The 13,042-nt window shown below is 43.7% G+C and overlaps 1 protein-coding gene across 14 annotated transcripts in view; it reads right to left on the bottom strand.

The window, feature by feature from the left end:
* Window positions 1-13,042, bottom strand: part of LOC139573661 (regulating synaptic membrane exocytosis protein 2-like) — a 213,728-nt gene that overhangs the window by 75,284 nt on the left and 125,402 nt on the right. For 8 of the 14 annotated variants that reach the window (XM_071397363.1, XM_071397367.1, XM_071397365.1 and 5 more), the window contains 6 exons: window positions 12,910-12,957; window positions 5,890-6,020; window positions 5,237-5,429; window positions 4,277-4,436; window positions 3,949-3,975; window positions 2,214-2,282 (listed from right to left, as the gene is read on the bottom strand). In XM_071397363.1, coding sequence (XP_071253464.1) covers window positions 2,214-2,282; window positions 3,949-3,975; window positions 4,277-4,436; window positions 5,237-5,429; window positions 5,890-6,020; window positions 12,910-12,957 — 628 coding nt within the window. The remainder of the gene's footprint in view (window positions 1-2,213; window positions 2,283-3,948; window positions 3,976-4,276; window positions 4,437-5,236; window positions 5,430-5,889; window positions 6,021-12,909; window positions 12,958-13,042) is intronic. The other 6 variants (XM_071397370.1, XM_071397376.1, XM_071397377.1 and 3 more) reach the window with 3 other exon arrangements.

A 13,042-nucleotide genomic window follows, 5' to 3' on the forward strand; every position in this document is an offset into this window, starting at 1 on the left:
AGAAACAGAGATACAGAGAGAAACAGATAGAGAAACAGAGAGAGACAGAAACAGCGAGAAAAAGAGAGAGAAACACAGAAACAGAGAAAGAGAGAGAGAAACAGAGATACAGAGAGAGAAACAGATAAACAGAGAGACAGAAACAGAGAAAGAGAGAGAGAAACAGAGATACAGAGAGAAACAGATAGAGAAACAGAGAGAGACAGAAACAGAGAGAAAAAGAGAGAGAAACACAGATACAGAGAGAGAGAGTGATGTCAGAAGTCATTCAGAGACAGACTCATCGTTTTGAGCGCAACCTCTCTAACCTGGCCCCAGATAGGTGTGTACTGTCTTGTCTAGTTGGCAAGGCAGCACAAACTGATCTGGTACCAGGCTACAACCTTTCCTCCCTATTCACCATACACACTGCTGCAAATAACGACCATCCTGTCAATGGCAACATTTATTTTCAGAGGATTCTTTCAAACTTTTCAGAAGTTGCACACAGTGGCATAATGGTTGGTGGCTTTCAAAATGCTGAGGCTCTCTATATTCAAATAAATGAGGGCTTGGTCTCAACTCAATGTTCATGTGATTCAAGTCATTGCGGTTAACATTTTTGCATTAAACATGAAAATAGCTTTAAAAAAAATCAGAAACATTATAATGACTTTTCCCTGCTAGACTGATTAGTCCATGGAACTTGAATGAGTTCGTTACTCAATAATCGTCCATGGCCAGGAGGCATGGTTAAGGTCAATGCTTTGCGCCATTAACGTTGATTAACATTCAATAGAGTGTATAGCACATTAAAATGAGTTAAACGTAACCGTGAATCAAAGGTAGGATTAGGAAGGAAACACAAGACATTATGAAATATGAGAGGAAAAGTTAACCTTCACAGCTACTTTAGTTTGACACTTTTATCAATTATCTCCAAGTCATTATATTTTCTCTTCGAAATATGTTTGAAAGTGAGTTTGCTGCATTGTGAAACATGAATTCCTTCATGCAAAAACCTGAATTCCTTCAAATCATACATAGAAGGGAATCCTGATAACAGAAATATACAGTATTATGTGCATGAATATTATGTTAAAATGATTCACAATCAAGTCCTGCATAACACAATGTCATACATATTTACTATAGTAGAAACAGAGAAACATTAAACCAATTCCACCTGACATTACATTTCACTATCTAACATCTGCAGTCTAACTATCAGCCCAACACTGGGGTAACTACGTACCCAGCTCTGCAATCAGCTTGCTTTACGTGCACAACCCAAATGTAATTCATTGGTTCTCTTGACAACCCTCTTCACACATGACTAGAAACTGTGTGTTAAGCATATATACTGTGTATAGAGGAGAGTAGCTCAGATCTGAATTAACAGGACATAGCCAGCAGAGAAGAATGACTGCATTATCCTAGTTAAAACCACGGCAGTGACATCCCAATTCAAAAAAACAATCAATCTATTATTCCTGCGAATAGTTATCATCTCTTCTCCCTTAGTGTAGTATCAGTCGTTTGATATGGAGAAGGTAGGAGGAAAGTGGATTAGCAAAAATCTCTGGGAAACAAGAGTGGAGGAAAGAGGAGAAAAGGTGAGGGGAGAGAGAGAGAGAGAGAGAGAGAGAGAGAGAGAGAGAGAGAGAGAGAGAGAGGGGTATTCCCACTGAGTGAAGGGATATTATGGGCATAGTGAGGGAAGAGGCTGTGATGTGAGAGAGGGGGACTGATGAGAATGTTACAGAGGTGGGAGGGTTTCCTCCTCATCTATTACGCACACACACACACACACACACACACACACACACACACACACACACACACACACACACACACACACACACACACACACACACACACACACACACACACACACACACACACACACACACACACACACAGCTGTCTGTGTGCTGCCTGGCCTGCTACAGCTCTCTCTCTCAATGTGCAGCAGCGGCAGGCTGAGACTGGCGTGGGCGCCTGCTGCCTGTGTCGAGGAGAGCAGCTAGTAGAGGGAAGGAGAAGAAACTCCCTGCTCCTTGTAGAGCTGCTGCAGTATCTTAGCTAGCTACCTTCTTTAAAACATCACATGATCCAGTACAGTACATTGACATACATACAGCTGTATGTTCATATACTGTTTACCCCTGCGTTAGCTGCATCGACAGTATACTGATTACTAATCATGTGTGACTCTGTCAGAAGTATCTTACCTGACACTACCCCAACACCATCTTCACAGTCATAGTCAGAGATCTCACTGTCGCTGATTCTCTGAGATCCTGGAGGAGAGATGGAGTAAGGAGAGAAGAGGAGGATAGAGGTTAGTTTACTCCAGGGTCTGTACTCTTCCCCTGGTCAGACCATGGCTCTGTGGCCTAGCTGTCACCAGTGTTGTCCAGTTGGTCTCTAGACTCTAGATCAATGCCCCAGTCCTGGACATAGTGAAGCAGCAGACACAGAAATAGAACACTATTTCTTTTGAGAACACTATTAAAACAGTATTATATCTCAAAGTCACGTTCTTACATTGACCATCACTGACCACACTTCATAACCAACACAGGCAAACAAGACCTACATTTACTCTCCTGAACTATACTGTCTGCCTCTTCTGATTTTCCCCACCAACGTTGGAGCTGCCTATTTTAGATATAGTGTGATATAAAGTCTAATTTAAAGAGAACAGCTGTAACATATAGCTAGTGTGAGACATGGCGTTGGATGTGATGTGAACAACATTGTGTGGTCCTCTCCATCTAGCCTAATTGGCAATAGCATCCATGTTTTCACGGTGGTGCTTTGAACTGACATTTCAATCATTCAATGTCCATGTGAAGATGGAGTCTGAGAGGTATTCTACCGTCTCCCCCGTCTACACAACTACTCCCTCCCTCATCCCGAGTCGTCCCCTCTCTCACTCTGCACTCGGGTTGTTTTTCTGACTTCTTCACTGTTCAGTCAACTTAAATCAACTGGACACTTGGGCTTTTACAGAAATGACAAGTGCTGCATTATGGCAGCCACTCTCTCAGTCTCTCTCCCTCTCTCCCTCTCTCCCTCCCTCTCTCTCTCTCTCTCTCTCTCTCTCTCTCTCTCTCTCTCTCTCTCTCTCTCTCTCTCTCTCTCTCTCTCTCTCTCTCTCTCTCTCTCTCTCTCTCTCTCTCTCTCTCTCTCTCCCTCCCTCCCTCCCTCCCTCCCTCCCTCCCTCTCTCGCTCCCTCTCTCACTCCCTCACGTCTCAGATGGGCTGAAACTGTTTTAACGCTCTTGTTTTAGAGCAGTCAGCTCTTTCACCTAACACACACAGACAGACGCACAAACGCCCTGTAAAAATTGTCCCAGCTGTTGAGTAAAACTCAGTTATCACGGTCAATAATGTCAAGCCTTAACATTGGAAATACATGTGCAGGTTACATACATTAGAACTCTGTCAAGTCAAGTGCAAATACAAGTTCACACCCAACAGATACAACAGACACAGACACAAGCAGAGGAGAAGAAGAGCAAAAACCAGCACAATTATCATAATGTTTTTCAAAAGGAAAGTGTTGGCATAGGGCAGGAGATGAGACAATGCATTGCACTGGGAAAACAAGTGGTCAACATATTCAAATGACAAACAGAGGAGTGGACAGAGATCTTCTGATAGAGCTAAGTCACCAGGATCTGGACTGGGAAACAGAAACCTGCCGGGCCCGAGACTGACCATGAGGCGGCCATCTTGTTTAAGGACTGCGGTGGAGCGGAGAGGGAGCATAGCGAGAATCAAAGGGAATTGTGGGATAGCTAATGGAGGAGTGGAGTGAGAGAACACTTTGGAGGTAGAGAACAGTGCAGTAGGACTGAAGCAGAGGGGAGAGACAGAGTCTTCGTATGAACAGCAACACTGAGTGGAGAGAGAGCTCAGTAGAGAGAGCAGCGTGGAACAACAAGCGGGGACCGTTACCTGAATTGTACGAATACGGCCCCTTGTCTGTAAGTATCAGGTTGAGTTGAGAGGGATAAGAAAACAAACACCATATGAACATACTAACAGTAATAAATACTTCATAAATCATTCAGGCTTTGGCAGACAGGCAAAGACAGTTGGTAACAGGGCACCTGCCAGCCACCATACTGGCTTTTCAAAATCATCAAACGAACGGTTGGTTCGCCACTCATGTCTCATTCCCTATCCTGAGGTTTGGGGTTCGAACAGACAGGAGCTTTCCTACACAGTTCTAGTATAGACAAGTATACAGGTTATGGATGTTAGGGCAGAGGGGTAAACCTACTCTGTATGGGTAGCCTCCTCGTGGGGCTCTCTCCGTGGAGCTGTCTGCGCTGGGGGTTGGGCGAGGCGCGGGGGAGGGGCATGGAGGACACGTCGTGGGTCTGCAGCTTGTACCAGTGAGGCTCATCATCCAGCAGGGCTGTCTCCAGCTCTATCAGTATCTAAAGGAGAAACACACCAGAGTCACTACACACACACATACAAACAGGCATGCGTGCATGCACACACACACACACACACACACACACACACACACACACACACACACACACACACACACACACACACACACACACACACACACACACACACACACACACACACACACACACACACACACACACACACACACACAAACACTCACAGTCCTCAACACACTAGCCACTGCTAACTGGACTCATTCCAGATTCCATAGCAGATCAAGACCTCCACAGGCATGGCCCAACACCATTTTTAAAATAAGGTTTTCCAGCAATCCTGATTGGAAGATTCTGAATTTCCTGCTTATTCCCTCCAACCGGGAGGATTTCTGGAAGACCTAGGAATTCTGGGAGAGTTACCAGAATTCTGCAACCTTATTGGCAGTGAGGACAGAGTATGTGAGTATGTGCTGATGTTACAGTAAGCATCATGGGTCGATGACATCAACCCCCAGTAGCCTATCATCCTTCCTATGGAATGTAGGGTTTTATAAAGAGCTTGACCCTATTGGTTGGATTAGTTGAGCTATCAGAGTTACTGTCCAAATCCTGACTGGATGGGTATGTTTGGTATTATATCAGAGACGGATGAGTGCCTGAGTCTGGTTAAGTGGTGGCGCTGCCGACTCCTGTTACAAATATAGCCTCAGCCGCTTATCTCCGTGTCCCTCTGTACATGTCTATCTAACTACCTTCCGACTGTCTCTGTCCATAAAACAATAGAAAACTATAAAGAAACAAAAAGAGATGGATGGGCTTACCTCTCCCAGGAACTCGCTTTCCTCCTCCCTGACCCTGGCCTGGTCCCACAGGGTGATCTCCAACATGCGCTCACGGAACTCCCGCCGGTGCACAGGAGAATACATAAAGGTCTGGTTCCATTTGGGCTCTAAGGATTTCTTTACCGTTTTTGTTCTCCTCTTGCTTTTGTCGCTGGAGGAACAATAATTCAAACTGTTTTTATTTACAACCATGGTAGAAAAGCCTCTCGAACAGGTCAACACAGCACAGGACGATGGGATGAGCTGGGGAGGGAGCGTCATGTTGGAGCCCTGTTCAACTTTCTAGCATTACTTCCATCTGTCTGAGAAGGGGTTCTCTGAGCGCAGTGAAGGTGTAGGTCAACGTGATCACATGATGATCTTTGTGACGATAGCAGTTTAAATACAATGTGACATGTCCCCAAATTCAATTACCAAAAATAAAAAATTAGAAGTAATAAAACCAAAGACATTCTTACCATAAATTCAACATTCAGTGAGACTATCATGCGAGCGCCCAAATCTGTATCATTCAACCAATGGCAACTTTAGGATATTGGAGGATAGGTCTAGCCACTAAGCAATGGCTGTAGATGGAATGAAGTAAAATGCTGCTAGCTCTATCATCCCGTAGTTACTGTCTCTTCTCTTACCTTCTGTCAGGGAGGAAGTAGATTTTGACGTAAGGGTTCCTGGGGCGGCCATCTTCCCTAGAAGGCAGGTCCTTGGCTCCCAGGATGGTCACTATTAGCTGATGGCCCACTTTGTCATACCACAGTTTCACCTATGGATGGGACAGAACAGGGTCACATGGTCACTGGGCTGCCAGTGGGGAGGGGGGGGCTCTATATCAGGGTGACCTCATAACCCTCCACTTGGAGAGCTACTGGGTGTGCAGGGTTTAGCACCAGCCCTGCTCTATACTAACTAACAAACACACCTGATTCAGCAAATCAAGGTCTTGCATGGTGAGCAGCTAATTAGTCAAATCACTGGATTGTGTTAGATTAGAGCAGGGCTGGAGTTAAAGCCTGTACACCCAGTACCTCTCCTGGAGGAGGGGTGGCCACCCCTGGTTTACATATTAGGCATTAGCAGGTCACATGCTCTTCAGGGGGGGGGGGGGTGATAATAAAAACATACATGTTTGTTGAGATACGGAAATAAGGAGATGATATGATCATATCAACAACAACAAAAAGTAGCAAAGGTTGAACAATGAGAGCCTAAATTATCTTAATAGTGTGCACAAAGCAGATATGTACTGTATGTAGCATGACCTACATCTTACCATGACCTACATCTTACCATGACCTACATCTTACCATGACCTATATCTTACCATGACCTATATCTTACCCTGCGGCTGCACGAGCCACATTTTCTAGGTGTGTTTGAGTGGAAAGGATAATACAGTATGTGTATCTGTATTCATATCTACAGTATCCTGGCTCTTGGTATCTAAACCACTACAACATGAGAATGAAGACCAACATGCTTTGAAATGAACACTTACTGCTTCTGAGTGTGAAATTGTATTTGGAACCATACAACACAATGCAGGCCTCTACGCTGACCTTTTTTACAAGGAGCACGTGTGCACCTAAGTTGAAAAGTGTAGGCACACACGAAGATATTTAGGAGCACAATGAAAAATATTTGAGGTAATAAAGCTAGAATCCTTCATTTTTGTAGGTGTACTAGTGCTCCTAAATTAAAATTCCAGGACGTATAGCAAAATATTTGGCACATATGCTAGTAAAATGGTCGTACTGTAGAGCCCTGCAATGCAATGTCAGATACTCAGTGTATAGGTAAAATATACATATAAATCAATCATGCTGTCATGAGTGGCATCAAAGACACTTCACACTTGTCAGAGCGAAGTATGGACATAACAGAGAACACTTAGAAGTAAAAAATGAAAGAAAGAACATTTACAGAAATAATATTTCTTTTTAATTTTGGGAAATATTTGTTTCAAGAAAATTAAATGAAATACTAGAGGAAAATCAAGCCTTCTAAGCTCTTGCCCATACTTATGTAGATAATGATGGGAGGAGTCTTAAATCATTGCATTGACTACCATAGTTATTTCATTATGCATGCAGCAATACAAAGCAACAGCAAGCACTTAATACATACAAGATCAGTCAGGAGATCTGATATTGTCAAACAACATAGGCAGTATGGGCCTTCAGGTCAAACAGCTTGCACTAGGAAAACTTCCTCAACATTGAAGTCCCCTATGGAAAAGATGTACGTGCAATTCTGACCATACTACAGCACTGCCCAACCCTTAAGCGACAGATTCACCTTGAAACCCCTGATGTAATACATTACACTGCCTATAATTCCTGTACAGTTGGCTACATCATTTACATTGACATTATTGCATGGCCTGGTTAAGTAGAGCATAACACTGCTTCTACAGAAGGCTAATAGATCTACCTCTAGGAGCTGAGCCTAGGGTACACTACACACCTATTTATAGACTTCCATTCTCACCCTCTCCTTATCTGACAGATAGGTGATGTATAGCCAACACCTCACACTACCTTTAAATGAGGAAACCAACAGTGCATATCATACCAGAAGCTCCTATACAGTATACTGTATATATATTTTGTTCTAAGATAAGCTGATACTTGACAAGGACATGATGGGACAAATATACAAATATGAGCTCCCAAATAACATGAGTACTACACACTCCAACTGTAACAAGCTAGCTAGAGTAAAACAACTCCTCAAAAATGTCCCACGGTAAGATAGACACCTTGCCCGTTTAGTTCAAGTGAATTCTGTATTCAAATTATAAAGTATTATTTTAAATCTGCTTTAAAATAAGGGACAGTTATCTTAGCCCACTTTTAACTGTAACGTGAAACTTATGGCCATTCAAAAATGTCAACATAAATATTTCCCAAACGTTGTGTTCATGATTAGCAGTTGTTGACCGCTGTTGTTATGGCAACCGATTCAGGGCTTAAGGGAGTCAAGCCAATGAGGACGAGAGTCCAGTCTAGTTTCATGTTCCACACCGCAAATAAGCTAATTTATTTGTCCCACAAAATGTAATAGTTTTACTAAAACATTTAAGGAGACACCCTCCTTTAATTGCCAATGTGGAGCACTGTTGTAGCTGACTAGGTACAAAAGTCTCATGACAGCTAACATGTTAAGATGGCGCTGAAGAGGATGGCTGATGTTTTACATGCCCGTAACCAATTGTGCTATTTTGTTCATTTTTTTGCGTTGTTTGTAACTTACTTTTTAACTTACAGTGGCAAGAAAAAGTATTTGAACCCTTTGGAATGACCTGGATTTCTGCATAAATTGGTCATAACATTTGATCTGATCTTCATCTAAGTCACAACAATAGACATACACAGTCTGCTTAAACTAATAACACACAAACAATTATATGTGTTCATGTCTTTATTGTAAACATTCACAGTGTAAACATTCACAGTGTAGGGTGGGAAAAGTATGTGAACCCTTGGATTTAATAACCGGTTGACCCTCCTTTGGCAGCAATAAACTCAACCAAACGTTTTCTGTAGTTGCGGATCAGACCTGCACAACTGTCAGGAGGAATTTTGGACCATTCATCTTTACAAAACTGTTTCAGTTTAGCAATATTCTTAGGATGTCTGGTGTGAAAGGCTCTCGAGGTCATTCCACAGCATTTTAAATCAGGTTGAGGTCATGACTCTGACTGGGCCACTCCAAAAGGCGTATTTTCTTGTGTTGAAGCCATTCTGTTGTTAATTTACTTCTGTTTATTGGGTCGTTGTATCACCCAACTTCTGTTGCGCTTCAATTGACAGACAGATAGCCTTATTCTCCTGCAAAATGTCTTGGTAAACTTGGGAATTCATTTTTCTGTCGATGATAGCAAGCTGTCCAGGCCCTGAGGCAGCCCCAAACCATGATGCTCCCCCCACCATACTTTACAGTTGGGATGAGGTTTTGATGTTGGTGTGCTGTGCTTTTTTCTCCACACATAGTGTTGTGTGTCACCTCCAAACAACTCAACTTTAGTTTAATCTGTCCACAGAATATTTTGCCAGAAGCGCTGTGGAATATCCAGGTGCTCTTTTGCAACCTTCAGACGTGCAGTGGCTTCTTCCGTGGTGTCCTCCCATGAACCCCATTCTTGTTTAGTGTTTTACGTATCGTAGACTTGTCAACAGAGATGTAAGCATGTTCCAGAGATTTCTGTAAGTCTTTAGCTGACACTCTAGGATTCTTCTTAACCTCATTGAGCATTCTGCGCTGTGCTCTTGCAGTCATCTTTGCAGGACGGCCACTGCTAAAGAGAGTAGCAACAGTGCTGAACTTTCTCCATTTATAGACAATTTGTCTTACCGTGGACTGATGAACATCAAGGCTTTAAAATATACTTTTGTAACCCTTTCCAGCTTTATGCAAGTCAACAACTCTTAATCTGAGATCTCTGTTTTCGAGGCATGGTTCACATCAGGAACTACTTCTTGTGAATAGTAAACTCAAATTTTCTGAGTGTTTTTTATAGGGCAAGACAGCTCTAACCAACATCTCCAATCTCGTCTCATTGATTGTACTCCAGGTTAGCTGACTCCTGACTCCAATTAACTTTTGGAAAAGTCATTAGCCTAGGGGTTCACATACTTTTTCCAACCTACACTGTGAATGTTTAAATTATGTATTCAATATAGACAAGAAAAATACAATAATTTGTGTGTTATTAGTTTAAGCTCACTGTGTTTGTCTATTGTTGTGACTAAGATGAAGATCAGATCAAATCTTATGACTAAATTATGCAGAAATCCAGGGAATTCCAAAGGGTTCACATACTTTTTCTTGCCACTGTATTTTGTACATAATGTTGCTGCTACCGTCTCTTATGACCGAAAATAACTTCTGGACGTCAGAACAGCGATTACTCACCACAAACTGGAAGAAGCTTTTTCCTTTAACGAGTCCGACGAGAAAGATACACTGCTCTCCCGGGAACAGGCCCAGATCCCCGTCATTTGCGTGAAGAAAAGACGGAGGATGAGAACGCAGATCGGGCTGCCTTTGGAGAATCCGTAGGCGTGCGAGTAAACTCCCACTGCCATCAAAATTGATGACCTACGATTACGATTATCCTACCAACGGGACATTAAGAACTGTAATATCTTATGTTTCACAGAATCGTGGCTGAACGACGACACGCTGGAGGGATTTTCCATGCACCGGCAGAACAGATTAGCTACGTCTGGTAAGATGAGGGGTGGGAGTGTGTGTCTTTTTGTCAATAACAGCTGGTGCGCGATGTTTAATATTAAAGAAGTCTCGAGGTATTGCTCGCCTGAGGTAGAGTACCTTATGGTAAGTTGTAGACCACACTATCTACCAAGAGAGTTCTCATCTATATTAATCGTAGCCGTCTATTTACCACCACAGACCGATGCTGGCACTAGGACCACACTCAACCAACTCTATAAGGCCATAAGCAAACAAGAAAATGCTCACCCAGAAGCGGCGCTCCTAGTGGCCGGGGACTTTAATGCAGGCAAACTTAAATCAGTTTTACCAAATTTTCACCAGCATGTCACATTGAAAACTATTACGGACTACAAAGGGAAACCCAGACACAAGCTGCCCAGTGACGCGAGCCTACCAGATGAGCTAAATGCCTTTTATGCTCGCTTCAAGGCAACCAACACTGAAGCATGCACGAGAGCACCAGCTATTCTGGATGACTGTGTGATAACGCTCTCGGTAGCCAATGTGAGCAAGACCTTTAAACGGGTCAACATTCAAAGCCACAGGGCCAGATGGATTACCAGGATGTGTACTCAAAGCATGCGCGGACCAACTGACATGTGACTTCACTGACATTTTCAACCTCTCCCTGACTGAGCCTGTAATACCTACATGTTTCAAGCAGACCAGTCCCTGTGCCCAAGGAAGCGACGGTAACCTGCCTAAATGATTACCGCCCCATAGCACTCACGTCGGTAGCCAAGAAGTGCTTTGAAAGGCTAGTCTTGGCTCACGTCAACAGCATCCTCCCGGATACCCTAGATCCACTCCAATTCGCATACCGTCCCAACAGATCCACAGTTGACGCAATCTCAATCACACTCCACACTGCCCTTTCTCACCTGGACAAAAGGAACACCTATGTGAGAATGCTGTTCATTGACTAGAGCTCAGCGTTCAACACCATAGTGCCCACGATGCTCATCACTAAGCTAAGGACGCTGGGACTAAATACCTCCCTCTGCAACTGGATCCTGGACTTCCTGACGGGCCGCCCCCAGGTGGTAAGGGTAGGCAACAACACATCTGCCACTCTGATCCACAACACGGGGGCCCCTCGGGGGTGCGTGCTTAGTCCCCTCCTGTACTCCCTGTTCACCCACGACTGTGAGGCCAAGCATGACTCCAACACCATTATTAAGTTTGATGACGACACAACAGCGTTAGGCCTGATCACCGACAACGATGAGACAGCCTATAGGGAGGAGGTCAGAGAACTGGCAGTGTGGTGCCAGGACAACAACCTCTCCCTCAATGTGGGCAAGACAAAGGAGCTGATCGTGGACTACAAGAAAAGGCGGGCTGAACAGGCCCCCATTAACATCAACGGGGCTGTAGTGAAGCGGGTCGAGAGTTTCAAGTTCCTTGAAACACACCAAGACAGTCGTGAAGAGGGCACGACAAAACCTTTTCCCCCTCAGGAGACATGACATGGGCCCTCAGATACTGAAAAAGTTCTAATAGCTGCACCATTGAGAGCATCCTGACCATTTGCCTCACCGCCTGGTATGGCAACTGCTCAGCATCTGACCGGTCAGCATCTGACTGTAAGGTGCTACAGAGGGAAGTGGGGGCGGCCCAGTACATCACTGGGGCCAAGCTTCCTGCAATCCAGGACCTATATAATAGGCGGTGTCAGAGGAAAGCCCATAAAATTGTCAGAGACTCCAGTCACCCAAGTCATAGACTGTTTTCTCTGCTACCGCAGGGCAAGCGGTACCGGGGCGCCAAGTCTAGGACCAAAAGAATCCTTAACAGCTTCAACCCACCAAACCATAAAACTGCTGAACAATTAATCAAATGGACAGTCACTTCAAATGCATAGTCACTTCACCCCTACCTACATGTACAAATTACCTCTAACCTGTACCCCCGCACACTGACTCGGTACCCCCTGTATATAGCCTCGTTATTGTTATGTTATTGTGTTACTTTTTAGTTTATTTGGTAAATATTTTTTTTGCCCTTCTTGAACTGCACTGTCGGTTAAGGGCTTGTAAGAAAACATCTCACAGTAAGGTCTACACTTGTTGTATTCGGCGCATGTGATTTGATGTTGAACAATGTGTTTGAGCTTGTTGTTGCTGTTGAGTGTAGGCTACAGGATCTGGCAATGGAAGGGTGTCTCTCTGAAATATTTCCTTTAGATTAGTTAGTCATGCAAAGAGTCGAGACTCCTGGCATAACCGTATGATCATGTTATATGGTATCAATGAATAATAATAATAATAATGACATAATGCACCGCACTGCAAGGGAAAGATGCCGCCATTTCCCTGGTATGCATTTTCCAAGATGGAGGAAACCAAAAAGGCAAAAGAAAAAGGCGAGCGAAGACCAAAGAGAGTCAGTCTGTGAGTCAGACAGGTGTTTACCTGGACCCTAGGGACAAAAGGCGCTGTTCTTCTACTAAGGCTTTGGCTCTGGATAAGCAAAATTAAACAACAACAAAGAAAAATGCAATGAAACCAAAAAAACATAAAACAACCAACAAAACACACTCACTGG

The sequence above is a fragment of the Salvelinus alpinus genome, chromosome 4 (assembly GCF_045679555.1).
Source record: "Salvelinus alpinus chromosome 4, SLU_Salpinus.1, whole genome shotgun sequence".
NCBI lineage: Eukaryota > Metazoa > Chordata > Actinopteri > Salmoniformes > Salmonidae > Salvelinus > Salvelinus alpinus.